Source organism: Equus przewalskii, chromosome 32 (assembly GCF_037783145.1).
Source record: "Equus przewalskii isolate Varuska chromosome 32, EquPr2, whole genome shotgun sequence".
In the NCBI taxonomy this organism is placed as follows: Eukaryota; Metazoa; Chordata; class Mammalia; order Perissodactyla; family Equidae; genus Equus; species Equus przewalskii.
The window spans coordinates 23,118,407-23,136,238 of NC_091862.1; the positions used below are offsets into that span (position 1 = coordinate 23,118,407).

A 17,832-nucleotide genomic window follows, 5' to 3' on the forward strand; every position below is an offset into this window, starting at 1 on the left:
TCTGAGGGTCTCAGGAAAGTCTTAAACACGAAGTAGCTCCTTCACCAGATGCCATGAAATTCTCCCGCAGGTCTCATTCCTCCGGGCTCTTCTGTCTTCTGACCTGTGTCAGTGACCCAGCAGATCCACTTTTCCTTTCATGCGAGGGCCTCAGGAAATTGTGAAATGGGACGTAGGACAGGGAGTGGATGCTGAAAGGAAGGAGACGTGCAGGGTGTCAGGACTGGACTTTGCAAACTTCAGAGGGTTTGTTCCCACAGACAATACTTTTTACTAAAGTTTATTTTCTGTATATCTCTCTAAAATCCCATTTTTCCAAATGATTAGCTGGTTTATCCCTACGTGAACAATTAATGCCTTACACATAAGGTTTTAAAAATATTAATAATGGGCACTTTGGAATTTATGCTAAATTATTAAAGAAGCAAATGGAGGATTTAAAAGTATGTTTTACTTATTTCAGTTACCATTTTTCTTCAGTATTTTGAGAATAATTCCTAAATTAATAGAGATTGCTTTAATTGAAGGTTTTTATTAGTGCTGCACAGTGCTAGTGGAGTTTGTTTTTTTTAAACTAAATGTTGAATTTATTCTGTAGAAACTGTCATTCTGTTCTGATTTTATCCCTCTTGTCCTTGGTTTTATGTAACCAGCCCCTGGCCGTTGAGCAGGAATTTAGGCTGATTTTCAGAGATCGCAGGAGAGGGGCCATGCGGGCTTCCTCTGTGTCGTAGAGAAAGCACATGGACTGATTCTCTCTTTGTGTCCCACAGATGAAACCGGATGCAGCCTTTTTATTTGGCAGCCAACTCGAAAGGAAACTAGTGGGAAATATCTTAAAGGAACGAGGGAAAGGAGAGATTCATGGAGATAAGGATATTGGATCCAAACAAACGGAACCAATCCGAATTAAAATCTTTGAAGGAGGGTAAGGTGACATACGTGCAAATGTAAACCATTCAGTCATAAGTCAGAGTAGATGGTCCCACTTGTCTGCATGGAAGCGAGAGTATCTACTCTTGTTGGAAGTGTAAAGCAAATTCCTTTTCTATTCATGTGTCTGAAGTCTGGCTGGTAATAGATAGTGAGTTCATGTTCTTGCTTTCATGACTTGTCTTTTAGTGAAAATGTCTCTGTTCTGTATGGTTCGAGCCTCTGCCTTAAATTTTCACGCCTCTAATTTAGTATGAAGTTGACTAAATTGGTGGACTCTTGATGTTGTCTAAATTTGTTCATTCTTTAGTATTATTTTTATGGGTATTTGTTGTGTTATTGATGGACGTATTTTTATTCTGTGCTTACAAAATTGCAAGCACGCACACTGCACACTCATGTGTAATCCTAGGAACTAGTTAATTTATTTGTTTGTTTTAGTGCTTTTATTATTACCTGAACTCCAGACTCCATTGGGATGTCACCAGTTCCATCAGTCCTCTGTCTGTGCCAGGATGTGAGCTAGGGTACCACATTGCATTTAGTTGTCTTATTTCCCCAAACTCCTCTGGTCTGTGACAGTTTCTCTGTCTTTAGGAATTTCTTTTTAAATATTGAATTCTGAGCTGTAGAAACTCAAGTAAGAAGGTTCAAAGACTTTGTCATCTATACAGTTAAGAAAAATTACACATACCATGTAATGTCTAGTTTTAGATTTCGATAGAAATGTATCGTCAGTCCAGTCACATGGGAGAAAAGGCCCAGACTTTTAAAATTTTTAAGTTAAAAAATTTTAAAGCCACTAACCATATTTGGGGGATTACGATGTAACTAGCCTTATCTCTACAACAGATCTATAATTTACATATTTCCATGAGCATGAATTTATTCCAATTATATTTTGAGGACAAAATGTTATCTTCTTCACTATAAAATGTTGAATGTTTCGTGGTATGAAATGCTGCTTTCTCACATGGATTTACCAGTTTGGAGATGGATTATTGAAGTTGGTCCCCTTTTCGGTTTGGCCTTCTTTGATGGATGCCTAGGATTTCCACCACTAAAACCACAGTTGTATGTAGTTATGAAGCTTGTCTCAGTATTTTTTGACATTCCGCGTTTTTTAACACCAACAAGAGAAATAGAGATTTTAGCTTTCCTCAGATACTGAGAGGTCCCTGTGACCGAATCAACCCACTATTCCGCAGTCTTCTTCATCAGTGCACTTGTACTAGATTAGTGAGACCGTCGCAGGTCCTGTATGCTTTGGGGAGCACATCTCCAGTAACGAGGGACACACGTGAAAAAGCATATGTGAACGTTTTGATGATCCAACAGGATTGTGCCCTCGTTTCATTTCTTCCTCCTTTCCTTGTGCCATGTATGGGCTCATCCCAATCACTTCCTAAGCTGGGACCCATCTTCTGCCTGGTGAGGAGTTCATTCCAACCAGTGCGTCACCACCTCTTATTTGGGTGACTACAAAGTTATAATTTAAAAAAAAGTATGACTGACCAAAACTTCAAATATATGTGTTCCTTATATTATCTAATTCATAGATTAGTAATTTAATTAAACATATCTTTTAATTATTTTTTCAAAATCTGTTAATTCTCGTGTCAAGTAGATTCATGGGTCTGCAGAACTGTTGAATGGTAAATATTTTATTTGTACAGATTTTTCTAATATACAGTTATATTTTGTACATAATTTTATTATCTTTTCATTCTGGAAGCAAGTTAGTCAACTAAGACATTAAAAATAAAATGATATTATTTGAAGAGAAAATACATTCCCCATCAACTATGACGATGGGCTCCAGTAAGCTTAAAGTATACTTCCCTGAAGAAAACTAGCTTTCTATAAAATTGTTTGTTTTATTCTTTATTCCTTAGGGAATTTCATCTGGTTAGGGGCAGAAAATAGTGAAATTAAATGGTGGAAGATATTTCACATCTTTAAGTTCTTTTCTGCTTTATTATGAAAGACAATGTGAGATAAAAGTATGAAGTTCAAAATAATTTTGAAGAAAAAGTTGATGTTGGAAATTCCTTATAAGAGGGGAAAGATTTAAAAGAGCAAAGCATACAACATTGACAATTCATATTTTTGATACCACTTAATTCTCACCTGGTTTGGTACTGACCAAAAAGTAGATAATGTTAAGATTAAATAGCATCCATAGGAGTGTTAGTATTTAAATATGTGGATGGATTTTCTCTCTTAAAAGTCCTTCAGAGAATTGGATGAATGAAGTTGAATTTGCTTTCATTCCTCATGATGGATTCGCTTGGACAAAGTAAAGAAGTTTGCAGTGCTCTTAGAATGTAAAAAAACTGTAAATCTACTGCCTTTAAGTCAATCCACAGTGAATTAGGGTGTTTTGTATGTCAGTTTACCTTCTGAAGTTATAAAAAGAATCCCTTGAAAGGAATATCTTTTCAAGAATGACGTTTGACCATAGTTCTAGCCTAGCTATGATTTAAGAGATGATGGTATTCACTGAATTATTCAATAGAATGCTACTTTTGCTCTATGCTAGATCACGTTTCATTGTATTCTAAACAAAATGTGATGGTTGAGCCCTGAGTAAATTTCTTGCATTGGTTATCACAGTGAATACCTAAGACCTTGTTCATCTGGTTTGATTAAACTGGATGACCTCAGACATCTTTTCCAATCGCTCTATTAAATCCTTCTGGAAACAAATGCAAATTTGATTGAAAAGTAGAATCTCTAGTTTTCATTATCTAACAGTACCTTCCAGAAGCTATTTGAAATTTAGACTCCACTTTCAAACAGATTCGTGGTCCTTGGGAATAGCAGATCACATCTGGAGACATCTGTAGACAACAGTTGGTGAGCTCAGCTCAGTCTGTGCAAGCTAGAAATTTCTGAAGCACTCTTGTGCCAGGTTTGTAATAATAGAGTAGAAACTTGCAAGGAAGAATTATATTATCAGTTATATTTATTTTAGCAAACGTAGAGGGGTATGTGGGTTGTGCGTGCACATCTTAGATGATGTAATGTTAGCAACTGATGTATGCATGATGATTTTAATATGTTGGTGTAACTTTTTGGATGTTTCTTGGTTGGAAGCTATCCTGGAATCCAGAGGTAGTAAGACACAGCTCTGCAACTCTTTGAGGCTTATGTAAGCCCATTTGAATGTCTCTACTGAATCCATGTACATATTTACACTTAATAGAACAGCCAATTCCATTTTGAACTCCATGTAGAAAAAATTACATTTTGTTTACAATGGCACATTTGTTTTCCAGTTCTTTCAGGCATTGACTGCATAAATTTCGTAGGCTTCGGAGGGTTAAATCTGAATGATTGTTTGTAAAAGACCTCATAAAAATTTGCCATGAAAATGATTAGCTTTTGGTTTGATACATAACGTACTAGTGTTTGAAAACACACTGGCTTCCCCCTTTTTAAACAGGTATAAGTCAAATGAAGATTATGTTTATGTCAGAGGACGTGGACGTGGAAAGTACATTTGTGAAGAATGTGGGATTCGCTGTAAGAAGCCGAGCATGCTCAAAAAGCATATTCGCACTCATACTGATGTCCGGCCTTATGTATGCAAGTTGTGTAACTTTGCCTTCAAAACGAAAGGTACAGGTCTGATTATTTTTTTAACAGGAAAAACACTTTTTTTTATGGCTACTTTGAATTCTGAATACCATTTTATAACTAACTTTCATTGACAATCAGATGGTTTTGTTTGTGAAAATATGACCCCACAAAATGTATTTTCTCCCTCGTGTAAGGGATCAAAGGATGCACATGAGACAGTGAGGCTCCCTTTATGACTTAAGTAAGAGCGATAGACTTCGGTCCAGGCCAATTGTCTCCAAAGGAAATGGCTAAGAACTGCCTGCAAAGCTATTACTTCATGTTGGAAATGTTATGTGGTCTAGATAATCTTTGCACCAGTGTTGAAATACTGCAGGGAGACAATCCATGCAGTGACATTAGAACAGCAAGGCAGCTGCTGGGAAGAAAACATGTGCCCGTGGTCAGTTTCAAGATCATAAATAATGTAGAAATCCACAGACTCCCGGGTGGGCCCTCCATCCACAGTTGCATTAATTATGCATAGAAATTTGATAGCTTGTGTTCTGTGTATTTATCAGCACAGAGACAATTTCTTACTCTCAGGCCACAACTGATAATCTCATAAAACTAAGACTTGCCTTGAAATGATATTCTGTCTCCCTTGCCCCCCCCCCAAAATCTATTTTTAACAGGTATATTTATATGAAAATATTTTACACAAGGAGGTTGCTTTGATTATATTTCTATCTGAAATCATTAAAATGTTCATAAGCCCAGAGTTCTCAGAATGCAAACAGTAGTCAGTTAGGGGTGGTTGGACTTTTGTAGAAGTCTGTTACTGCTTACTGTGGAAATGGCTCCTTAGACACTGCTTCACTAACCTCACATCATTTTCCAAGGTTTTCACTTTAAATTTGCATACCAATTCATCTGCTCCACTAACTATCAAGAAAAATAAACATCAAATAAAATAATCTTTGGTAGAGAAATGTGTGCCTATTTTTCTCTTGTTGCCTAAATCCTAAATTGTCTTTATTGGTTTGTCAGAAGTATAAATGTGTAGCCTTTCAATATATTTGTTTCTTCTTTATTAAAAAAGTATCTATATTACAAGTATACTTCGTTTGAAGCCAGTAAAAGGGTGAGGACTCTTTATTTGCATTTCAAAAGAGAGAAACATAAGGTCCTTTAAATACCGTGCACTTCTGCACAATCCTTTTACACAGAACGTCACCGAGAGACTCCCTGGGAAATAAGAAAATATAAACTGGTTTTAGGAAATACTGCAAATCCGCCAGCAGTTACAACTAAGACAGCTTCACTGGGCATGTGAGTTGGGTACATGGATAGCTGTGTGAAACATTGGGTGAAGAAATGTCACTTTGCTTGATCTTTTTTTTTTAATCGAATTAAATTTGGCTCTGAACTATTGTACTGGAGTTTCAGCAGGAAAGAATTTATTCTTGGTCATTATTGGAGTTTCCTTGTCAGCCTTCGGGAATGTGCAAATGTCTCGGAATCTTAAAATGAGCAAACTCCTGTGGGTTCTCACTTCCAGCCGAAGTGCCAGTTGTCCGCTGGGTCGCTCGAGGGCAGATGGAGCGCTCTGGTAGGGCTCTGGCTCCTCCAGGCCTGCACTGCTCTTCCAGGTGCCCCCACCCCTCCTCCCCTCTCCTTCCTGGAATCCTTCAGAAGTTCAAGACTTCAATAAACCAAAACCAGGGCGGGGGGTTATTGTAGAGCCATGCTTGTAACTGCAAACCTCTCCTGAAGATGAGAGCCCAAAGCCTGCCCACCTGCTTGAAACAGATGGAGAGAAAAATATAGAAGAAACACATAGTAAGACAAAATAAATGATCCTGACACGACATCCACACCCATCCACATAGGCAGATTACCTGCACCCTTGCAGAAGCAGATGATTTCCATTAATTTATGGATAAATTAACTTAGAGATTTTAGAATTCTTGATGATCTGTCTACAGAAGTGTTTGAGATCTTTAGAAAAATTGTAGATATAATTTTTTGATAAAGAGGAGCGGTAGGGGCCTGGAAATATTTCTGGGTTTGGAGTTATCAACATAGCACATAAAGTTCATAGGTATATAAGCAATAAGCAAAATGTTAAGTAAAAGATAAGGTAATATAAGTAAAAAAAATAAACTACAGTGTCTCAGTTTAGAATTGTGGTTCATATGTTACATTAATAGTAAGCTAAACACCTCCTGTACGGGGCACAGACTATTTCCAGAGGCTAAGAGATTCCTCCTAGATTCCATGAGCCTAGTCTTAAAAGTAAAGCGTTTGCTGATACTTTGCTAAAGCAGCATCAAAGGACATAGATAATAATATGGCCCTTACAACTGACTTAGTTCCTGGATCTCTTTTGAAAGTTATATATATGACATGGAATAATATATATATATAATTTCATAGATCCTAAGTCAAAGGTGATTGGATCAGTATTTCCAAAATTTCTCACATTACATATAGTAATTCTATAACCCTACAGAATCACACACATAAGTATGTATACGTATAATTGTATATATCTATATCACCACTGTAATACATATTTGACACAAAAACCTTTCCTTTTTCTTAGAACGAGAGTTTCCATATAAATAAAAAGGGAATATTGCCACTCCAGAACTTTAGAAACTGCTGTCATAAAGTTTGCTAACATATGCCAGGCAGATAGATGCTGAATACTGAGAATAATGCTCCCTGTAAGTAGTTAGTCATGTTTTGTCCCGATCTTTGAGTTCATTTACAGGATTGGCCCTAACATTAGTTTTCATATTTTCTTCTTCTGACTAGTGAGGCTCCTGTGGGTTTAATCTATATCTGATCAATGCCAGAAGGTCTGGGGTCCAGTAGGTGTTTTGATGACAGTATTTCATTCTGAAGTTTCTCCAAAATGTGATCCAGCTTGTGTTGTCCTGTTTATATGGAGTCCTAGGAGGCTGGCCCACTGGGTCTGAAAATATTAGATCCCTTCCCAGCCAGGAAAGCTAGAGATTCCCAGTTGTGCTTGGAGCCTACTCTTGCAAAGATGTGGCCATAGTCTTCTGCAGTCTTCTGGAATGAAGAAAACCTGAGATTGGGCCAAAGCTCTCAGGGGTTGATATCTTCAGAAACCAGATTGTTCCTCTTAAGTTTGAGGCAAGGGCTGGTGGGTAGAAACAAATCTATGTTATCAACTTAGTTCATTTCACCTTGGATTTTGGAGCAGTCATCCCATTTTGGTAACCAATTAATTTCTCTTTTTTTGGCTGTGTTTTCTAGGAAACCTAACGAAGCATATGAAATCTAAAGCACACATGAAGAAATGCCTGGAGTTGGGAGTCTCCATGACATCAGTGGATGACACAGAAGCTGAGGAAGCAGGTATCTCATCATTTAGTTGACTGACCTCTTCATTATGCATGCTGGAGCTTTGTGGCTGAGGTGGTGAAATAACTTTAGATATTTTTTAGAAACTGATGATATTTCATTTTATTAAATAGTAAATATAACAAAGGAGTCTGACACATTGAATTACTCAACAGCTACGAAGAAATAAATGCATTTCATTTCTGACGAAGGGGGAGGAAAACGGCATAGTATGAAAATACTTCTATCCAGAACCATAAAGCAAACCTAATTGCACTCACATTGTGATAGTGACTTAAATTTCTTGAAACTTTTTGGGAAATTTGAAAAGCATTTTAATGTGTTACTTTTCCTATTAAGAGGAAATCTAGTAAGAAAAAATTCATCATTAACCTTAGTAGAAAACCTGAGAGTTGGCCAAACCTTCTGAGATACACCACTTATATCTAAGTTTATACCTATAGAGACAGATTGTTACTTTCCTTTTTCCTTTAGCATCATCACTGCCAACATGATCCATACCCACTTATTAAAGGTTTTCTGGGGGTGATGTGATGTTTGAGGTATAAGGTCCTACTCTGGAGTCCTTATTGTTGGGTGAGGATGAAACCAGATAGGTACATAAAAAGATAAGAACCAATGCAGGGTCACAGAGGTAAGTGCCCAATGAGTGTTACAGGAGTTCAGAGATGGAACTATCTCTGGGGGTTGGGGGATTGAGGAAAGCTTTTGGAAAGAGATAGAACTAAATTAGCTCCTAACCTTGATGTTTGGATATTGATCTCCACTGTCTCTGTTCACTTGTTTCAGAAACTATGGAAGATTTGCACAAAGCAGCTGAGAAGCATAGCATGTCCAGCATTTCAACCGATCATCAGTTCTCAGATGCTGAAGAATCAGAAGGTGAGGACGGAGATGATAACGATGACGATGATGAAGATGATGATGACTTCGATGACCAGGGAGATTTGACACCAAAAACAAGATCAAGAAGCACCAGTCCTCAGCCTCCTAGATTCTCCTCCTTGCCAGTGAATGTTGGCGCCGTACCCCATGGGGTTCCTTCAGATAGTTCCCTGGGGCATTCTTCATTAATCAGCTATTTGGTTACTTTGCCAAGCATTCAGGTTACTCAGCTGATGACACCAAGTGACTCATGTGAAGATACTCAGATGACAGAATACCAGAGGTTATTCCAGAGCAAAAGTACAGACTCAGAACCAGACAAAGACAGGTTAGACATCCCTAGTTGTATGGATGAAGAGTACATGCTGTCTTCAGAGCCAAGCTCCTCTCCGAGGGACTTCTCGCCCTCAAGCCGCCATTCCTCACCAGGATATGATTCTTCACCCTGTCGAGATAATTCACCAAAGAGGTATCTGATACCCAAAGGAGATTTATCACCCAGAAGACATTTATCACCTAGGAGAGATCTGTCACCCATGAGACATCTTTCACCAAGAAAGGAAGCTGCGTTGAGAAGAGAGATATCACAAAGAGAGGTTTCACCAAGAAGACATCTGTCCCCAAGGAGGCCAGTGTCACCTGGGAAAGATATCATGGCAAGAAGAGACCTTTCTCCCAGGAGAGAGAGAAGATACATGACCACCATAAGGGCGCCATCTCCCAGAAGGGCTTTATACCATAACCCACCGTTGTCCATGGGGCAGTATTTGCAAGCAGAGCCAATTGTATTGGGGCCTCCTGTAAGTATAATTGACTTTCTCTTTCTAACATAAGTCAAAGCACATTGGAACCTCTTGATTACGCAGTAGTGTGGAATTTATTATAGCGTGGGTATCTCTCTTGGGGAGCAGTGAACTTGGTTTCTAATGTAGCAGGAAGACATTTCTATCCTATGCTATTGTCAGTAGCATGGCTGTGGCATTACTCCGAGTGTTGTGTTGCATCAGAGCAGTAGTGCCTTTCCAGCTGGGAATGGAGGAGGCCTTTTTAAATGCTTTCTAAGCTTAGCTAATTATAGACATGAGCTGGAACCTTTACATGAGGAGGAAAGGTGAAGTCTTTGGCATGACATGACTGCAAAGACAGACACTCTCAGGGACATTTAGGTGTCAGTTATATAACTTTGCCAAGTAAGAATTCTGATTCAGGCATTAGCCTTGGCTTTCAATCACTTTTTCTTTTTTTTTAATAAACTCATTACCTTGCCCGGAGTGAGTGGACACATGAAACTGGTGAGGACCTAGAGGAGAGCTTGACCCCCACAGTGTGTTTGTAAATCAAAGGCGTGAACATACATGTTTTTCTTGCCATTGCTACCACCTCTTGCTACCAGGAATACTTCCCAAGTGAGACGGTGGCCCAAAGAGCGTGGGCAGTTGGGCGAGCTGAGGGAGAAAGTATAAGACAAGGCTTCTGTGGTACGTCCTCGTTATAAAGCAAGATAACAACAGTAGCCATCACAGATGAAATTAAGGCAGTACCTTTAATGCACATCCCTAGAAAAGCATCTGCCCTGCCTCATTCCACAGCTCAGTAGACCTTGATATCTCTTTCAGTTTATGTAGGATTTTAAAAAATGAATGAAGCAGGCTTAGTATAGACGAGGAATGATCCTTTTTGAGTTGGTTTGTTTTAAATGTGTTTTTTGTGTCCTGGTCTCTTCTCTTTGCTCTGGGTTTCTGTCATGTGGATCAGCACTATCCTTTAAGCCAAAGGAAGTGCTGCCAGCTCTAAGCTCTGTCTTCTCACTGCCCTTGTGGCCAGGTTCCTCCTCCTCATCACCTTTTAGGTCGTCGTTTTTAAACTTAAAGAAAGTTCCTTGCTGCATTCCCCTCCCCGACCTCCAACACTCTCTTCACAAGCCTGCTACCAACCTAGTCTTCACGGCAGTCACTGCAGAAACATGCAGAGCCCTCGGGACATACTTTATTTGCCAACCTAATAATTTACCAAGCTCAGAAGAAGATGTACGTTTCCATGGGTTTTTGTGTCTTGGCGGTGCTAAGTGGAAAGGAGGGATCTTCTGAAGTTTACGCCATTGCGGCATAACTAGAGAGCCATAAATCCCTCGGATGCTAGGATGCCATATCTGGGGTACAACATGCTCTTTCTGGTATAGACCCAGTGATGCTAGGGTAGCATGTGAGGTGGGGCTTTCCCGTTCTGGCTTTGGCCGGGTGGATCTAGACTATGGTTTTTGTCAGATGTTGGAGCATATCCAGTTGACTGCAGTCACAAAAAATAAGCCTTTAGTGCCAACACACTATTGCTATTAAAAAATAATAGCAACTCACCGTCAGCTTGGGCAAAGGAACTGAAGGCAGGGACTCGGGGAGTTCATCTCGTGTTTCGGTCTCTGCCCAGAAAGTTGTTGTTGGAAGGAGATTGGTTTTGTTAGTCGCTGGGTTTTTTTTTTTTTTTTTTTTTTTGGTACCAATTCACCTGGATATTTAATAGAATTGTTAAATGTTACCATTTATGAAGCCAAGTGTTGAGCCTTTGGTCTGTTACCCAGTTTCATTCTCTTGAGAGCATTTGGACCCTCCACGTTTCATTCGCATGATATGAGGAAATAGGTCTGGGATCCTCCCTGAAGCAGGGACAGTTGGTCCCCGCACTTCCCTTTTTATGCTTTATCAACCATTCTTGAGGGGCAGAGGAGGATTTTCATCTTTCCATGATGTGCGAACAAGATTCTTATAGCCAGCGGAAAAAAGAATTGTTGGAAATTCTATCAGCAATACCTTGTCTTGTTGCTTAACTTTGACCAGTGGCTCACAGGACAGTGACTGTGACGTGAAAGGACCTCGTAGCTCATTGTGACACATGCATTTTCTGGTTCAGGCTATGTAGTAGGACCCAGGGAACAGGTTTGGAGGAAATGATATACAGTCACTGAGATCCTGCTATTCAGCTGTTTCTGCACTAATACCCTCTAGTTAGTTCTAAGTTTAACCTGATAGACAGATGGATAGATGTGATAGATAGACAGACATAGCTAGATAGAGGTAGATGATATATAGATGATGGATAGATGCATAGATAGAGCTCTAGAGATAGAGATGATAAAATATTAGATAGATACAGATATAGATAGATAGACGAGATCATTGATGATAGAGAGAAAGAATAAGAAGGTAAGAGTCTTATCCGTTCGTTCAGTAAATAGTTTTTGAGGGTCTATTGTGTGTGGCTCAAGGATGATGATGAAAGTATATTGTGGTTTCTGGCCCCACATAATTTTTAAACAAAAAAATTTCCTTTTCCATTTTCAAAGTTTGGATAGATACATAGCAAGGAGACAGAGGAAGGCATGTCCTGGTCCTTGGTATGTGGCGTAGACGAACATCATGTCTAGTGAAAGAGTCAGCATTCAGTTTTTCCCCTTGCTGTCTTTGTGATCTTGAACAGGTCACTTCCCTCTTAGCCATAGTTTCTTAATCTGTTCCTGGCAGCCAGGGAGGTGGGCCAAGTAGATTTCCATCCTTGAAAGAACTTGCCATTCAGCCGTATGGAATGCAGGAAGCTGGCAGCCTCCTGCTGTCTGCACTTTGGGGATAGGGCTCAGTTGTCAAGTCAAACCATGTTCTCCCTGCAGCCCCCGGCCAGTGACTGAGCCCGGATCAGTCAAAGCTGAGCACCTGTTTCCTCTCCCCTTTACCTTCACATGCATTCACTCCCCTGTTCCCTCCCCTCACCCCGGCAAAGGCCCTCTTGTGCTCCTGCCTCCTTAGCATTTGCTTCTTGAGGACATGCTGACACTGATGAAAAGATGGGTGGGCAATATATCTGGAACATGGGATATATGTATAACACATATGTACGTATATCTACAGACACTTAACACAACTCCCACATGGATGCCTTATTTATGTTTCCATATCGAGATTTTTCTTGCTGAGATTCAAGTAAGATGGGAGTTTGTTCACCGTATTACAATGATTAGGCCCAAATTACAAAACAAAATAGGATTGCAAATGGAGTAAAACCAAAGCAGAAAAAGCTTTATTGAGTGTTTATTTGGAGGATGAGGAAGGGGTGACTGGGAGGAGAGAGGATGTGTGGAAAGACCTGGCAGCGTCTGGAGCAGGGGAAGTGGTTACATGGTAGAAATTGTACTTGTAACCTTTCTTCTGTGGCTGTGCTCATTTATTCTGACCAGTAAAGGTCTGAATATGAAACTTTTATTTTTAATACAAATAAAGTTTCATTGGATTTTGAACGTATTGATATAGCCCAGTTGTAGAGGATACTTTGTCACTCCCTTCGTTAGCCTGAGTCAGGGATCTCATGTCCGGGACAGCTCTCTCTCTGGCTGCCTCACAGACCCGCATTCTGATGAGGGGTGTGCAGTGGATGCCGTGGAAGAGCAACCGAAAGCCAAATGGAAAAATTACCAAGCTACGTTTTACTTTAAGCTTTGAATATGTGATAACTGTTGATTAAGAGAAGACTTGTTTGGTTATGTTCAAAGATTATTATCGTAGGCGTCATAGTTCTGTCACCCTGACTGGTGGGTGATGAGGGAACCACACTTTTTCTAAACCAAAGTGAATAGAAGAGGCATATTATTTTGGGAGCATTTAAATGATTCTTTCTCGTACCATGAAGTTCTCATCTTACTTCCCTTATGAGGTCCTTGTGGCTGTAGGGTTGATAATTACATGATTTCTCCCGCACTTCCAGAATAAGTCATTTGTTTCTACCTTAAATCAGGTGTAGCCCAGAACAGGGTAAGGGCCAAGCATGGCACAGAGTAGCAGAGAGGATGTATGATTTATTGTTCCTGTGACGGTCTCACAATCTAAATAGAACTGGATGAATCATTAATGAAATAGAGCATACCTTGAGTTTTAGGACTGAAACATCCTTGAAATGGATTAGAACATTTTTTTTGGTCTCTCTCCTGGACTACTTGACAGATTTCTATCTATCTGATTTTAAGTTCTCAAAAAATAAAAGTAAACTGAGTCCTTTTAGATGACAATCCATTAAAAGCATGAACCTCAGTAACTGAAACCTGATTCATCTCATTAAAACCTGATAATCTCACAGTCTGTGTTTTGTTACAGAAACAAGTATACAAAATAAATTCTCCATTGTCAGGATTGGGACCATGAAATCTGGAATTCTGGCCCAAAATCATAAGTATCCTTAATTCATTAATTGCCAAGAAGATATTTAAGTGGAAATAATAATATAAACAGAGGAATTAAGACGTAATCATCTTTGGGTTCCCAGCTGTGTAGTTGAATAAGAGTTGTAACTATTTGAAATATTTAGTGTTAGCTACTTATCTGATGGATGGACGGTTTCCTGAGAAAATCTGGCCTTGGTTTGTGATTTGATGAAGAAGCTGGTCTTCTGCCTGGGGTGTCTCTTGAGCAGGAATTTATCTCTTTAGACCATTGTCTTGCACACTGGAGACACCAGTTTATCACCCCCACTTTGTCATCTGTTCTGTGGAAAACTAAAAAAAAGGCCAAATTTCAGGCTTGTCACACCAGTTATTCTCAACAACACTTAAGAAAAACGTTAAAAATCTGCCCAGTATATAAACAGATGGTAATCTTTTTACTTTCTTTTGAATTTAAAAATCTGTTATTAGTGGTTTTTGCTCAGTATACTTTTTCTGGTAATTAGCCATTATTTTCTTTTTGTTCTCTATTATGGAAAAAACAGAGCTGAAATGTGCCTGTGTACCTAGGGGAAAACACTGCATGTTTTATCATATTGCTGTTTAAAAACTAAAGTAACTTTTCAAAGACCAACAGCTTCATTCAAGGATTATAAAAGACAACTGAGAAATCTCTTTTGTCTTGAGAAATGAAAAATAGATAGAAGGATTAGGTAGTTTTAAAGTGTTTTGAATGAATGAGTGAGGAGTGAATGAAGTAGCTTGCCTGAAGCATGAAGAGTCGTGGGTCCTAAATGTTGTCCTGTTTCCCTGTGCAGAATTTAAGAAGAGGATTACCTCAGGTTCCTTACTTCAGTCTCTATGGAGACCAAGAAGGTGCTTATGAACATCCAGGCTCCAGCCTTTTCCCTGAGGGTCCTAATGACTATGTCTTCAGTCATCTTCCACTCCACTCTCAGCAACAAGTGCGAGCTCCTATCCCCATGGTGCCAGTTGGTGGGATACAAATGGTCCACTCCATGCCGCCTGCCCTTTCCGGTTTACGTCCTCCACCCCCCTTGCCTCTGCCAATGGAGGGCTCTGAGGAGAAGAAAGGACCTTCCGGGGAACCCTTCCCTAAGGATCCCTGTGCGATTTCTAAGCAGCACGAGAAGCGAGCTCCTCACATTTTGCAGTCATCTGGTCCACCTGGCACGCCCTCCTCTCCTCGGCTCTTGCTGAAGCAGAGCACTTCAGAAGACAGCCTAAATGCAACAGAGAGGGAACAGGAGGAAAACATACAGACTTGTACAAAAGCCATCGCCTCTCTCCGGATTGCCACAGAAGAGGCCGCTCTGCTTGGGGCAGATCAGCCAGCACGGGGGCAGGAGCCCCACCAGAAACCCTTGGAAAGTGCACATGTTAGCATTAGACACTTTAGTGGATCTGAGTCAGGTCAGCCCTGTACCTCAGCTACCCACCCTGACTTGCATGACGGTGAAAAGGACAATTTTGGTACATCCCAGACTGCGTTAGCCCACCCCACGTTTTACAGCAAGAGTTGTGTGGATGACAAACAGCCGGGCTTTCACGGCAGCAAAGAATTACCTGCAAGCACAGAGGAAGATGAAGAACCTTTGTCAGAGCAGACTCAACTACATTGATCTAAGATGCATGGGGACTTTCATTTCCACAGTTTCCCATTTTGTTTTTCTTTCTGTTTTTCTAGAAATAGAAGTAATCGAGTTTATAGCATGCCTGTCCTAAGTTACAGTAGTTTGCTATTATATATACTTTTGTTATATCAAAAGAATTAGGTAAATTAACAAGTCATCATGAGCCTGACCAAAACAAAATTTGAAATTAACCTATTGGGTCTGGTACTTTTAAAATTGTACAGATGTTTGTGCCTTTTCTTTACTTTGCTTATATTCTTATAAGCATTTTTTAGCAGTAATTTGTACATATTTTAGAATTTGTGTATCTGCTTTGTAATAAATGTAATTTCTTTCCTTTTTTGGACACTTGGATCTAAATGATGTAAAGAAAACAGCATCAATATATATGTGAGGTTGCACTAAAACATATTTTTATATGATTAAAACCGAACAGCTTTTATGTACAGCTCTGATTCTGTAATACTAATATTTATTTACTTTGTTTCATAAATTGTACATTTTTTCTTAATGTTGTGGATTGCTTTTCTATGTGAAGCATGGGATTTACTGTTGCGTAACTAGAACAAAAATGTATATTGTAAACAGGATATTTAAACTAGAGTATCTTATTCTGCACTTATGCATTAGTTAAAAAAAAATGATAAAGGGTGTATCAGTCAGTTCTTAACTCTTGTAAATTTTTTTGTCTCTTGTTTGCTGGATTGACTATAACTTAAGTGCTGACTGTGATTTTAAACTGATAGTACCGTAAAGCATTAAGGTAAACGATGTGCTATTGTGAGTTTTTTCAAAGCTTTATAAATCAGTTATAAATAATATTAAAAGTATTTGGTCTTATGTGAACATGTTGATCTATATACTCATCTAAAAATATGGGAAAACATTCCGCCCCATGTAAATATGTACAAGTGCATCACTGGTACAATTTTGTGTAACTCAGTTGGACACTAGGTTGCCACAGACCTATGCTAGGGTGTCTTTAAAAATTAAAGTGACAAAGCACATGGGACTGCATAGAGCTTGGTTATCGGCCGGCCCGGTGGCTTGGCAGGCAGTGCTGTGCGCTGCCCGTGGAGAAGACCTGACCTTAGAAATCTCCTTGGTTCTTGCTGCACAAGGTGGTGACTGGAACTAAGGCTACTACAGAGGGATGGCGCTCAGACGCTGAGGGTTGGATGTGGGAGCGAGGAAGGGGCATGGAGACCTGCTCACCAGCCCTTCCTGTCAGCTAGTCCGCACAGAAATAGGGTTGGCATCAGCTTTAGGGGAAGCCACTTCACCCTTTGCAAGAGGGGGAGTGTCAGGCTCCTGGCTATCTCAGGGGGAACGGAAAAGAAGATTCCAGGGAAAAGAACTTGTGGAGGATGCTGTCTTTTGTATACAACATTCAGACTGGTCTTTGGCTGGTGTCGAAGGTGAGCAGAGCCTTTGTTTGTAGGTCCGGAAGAATGGAAGAAAGGGAGGGGTACAACAACACGCACATGTGTGTGCACACACACTCACACACAATCTGGGTTATCTTTGTGCTATATAGTGGATTATAATTCTGTGAAACCAAGTTTGTATATTGAATTACATTAAGGAGTGTTCTTTAAAAAGAGAAATAAATATACAATTACATGCTTGAGGTGTCTAGTTTTTATGTGTTGTTTCACATTTTAATTTCCCAGTTTTGTTTCTAAAGAAATTTTGATGCTACCAAGATACCATCTGTGCTTTGAGTTGGAAGACTCTGCCCATGCCGAGGTGTGCTGAGTAGGAATGGTTTTAAACAGGTGAGAAGACGAGTCATTGGCTGTCGTCTGATTAGAATGGGTAATGGCCACCAAGTGTGAGCTCTGGAGTGGAGTCATTGGAACACGAGCACAGGGCAGAATACATCGTGTCTGAAAAGAGTCATGAATGGAGCAAATTTTCATCCCCTTCTGCCTCCCTAGTATGCGTATGTATCTGAAATTCCACTGGGGACACCTCTTTATTTTTGCCGAGGTGACTGAAGGCAAAAACCAATGGGAATAAATATACTATAAAACATCCACAAATCACTGTTCTTTTATTACGAAAGTAGAACCTTTTTAACAATGAAAGTAGAAGCTCATTAAAGGTTAAAATCTTTCAGTATTTCCATTATAAAAAATCTCAAATTGGTGGATTTACAATTTACCTATTTTGTTTTATGAGCCAGACTATCTTTTT

The 17,832-nt window shown here is 39.6% G+C and overlaps 1 protein-coding gene across 32 annotated transcripts in view; it reads left to right on the plus strand.

Moving 5' to 3' along the window:
• The window catches only part of HIVEP2 (HIVEP zinc finger 2), a 183,570-nt gene extending 166,309 nt beyond the window's left edge, over window positions 1–17,261 (plus strand). For all 32 annotated transcript variants that reach the window (XM_070602784.1, XM_070602810.1, XM_070602794.1 and 29 more), the window contains 5 exons: window positions 774–928; window positions 4,382–4,557; window positions 7,789–7,890; window positions 8,686–9,581; window positions 14,797–17,261. In XM_070602784.1, coding sequence (XP_070458885.1) covers window positions 774–928; window positions 4,382–4,557; window positions 7,789–7,890; window positions 8,686–9,581; window positions 14,797–15,621 — 2,154 coding nt within the window. In that variant the 3' untranslated portion in view covers window positions 15,622–17,261. The remainder of the gene's footprint in view (window positions 1–773; window positions 929–4,381; window positions 4,558–7,788; window positions 7,891–8,685; window positions 9,582–14,796) is intronic.
• The last annotated feature ends 571 nt before the right edge of the window (window positions 17,262–17,832 follow it).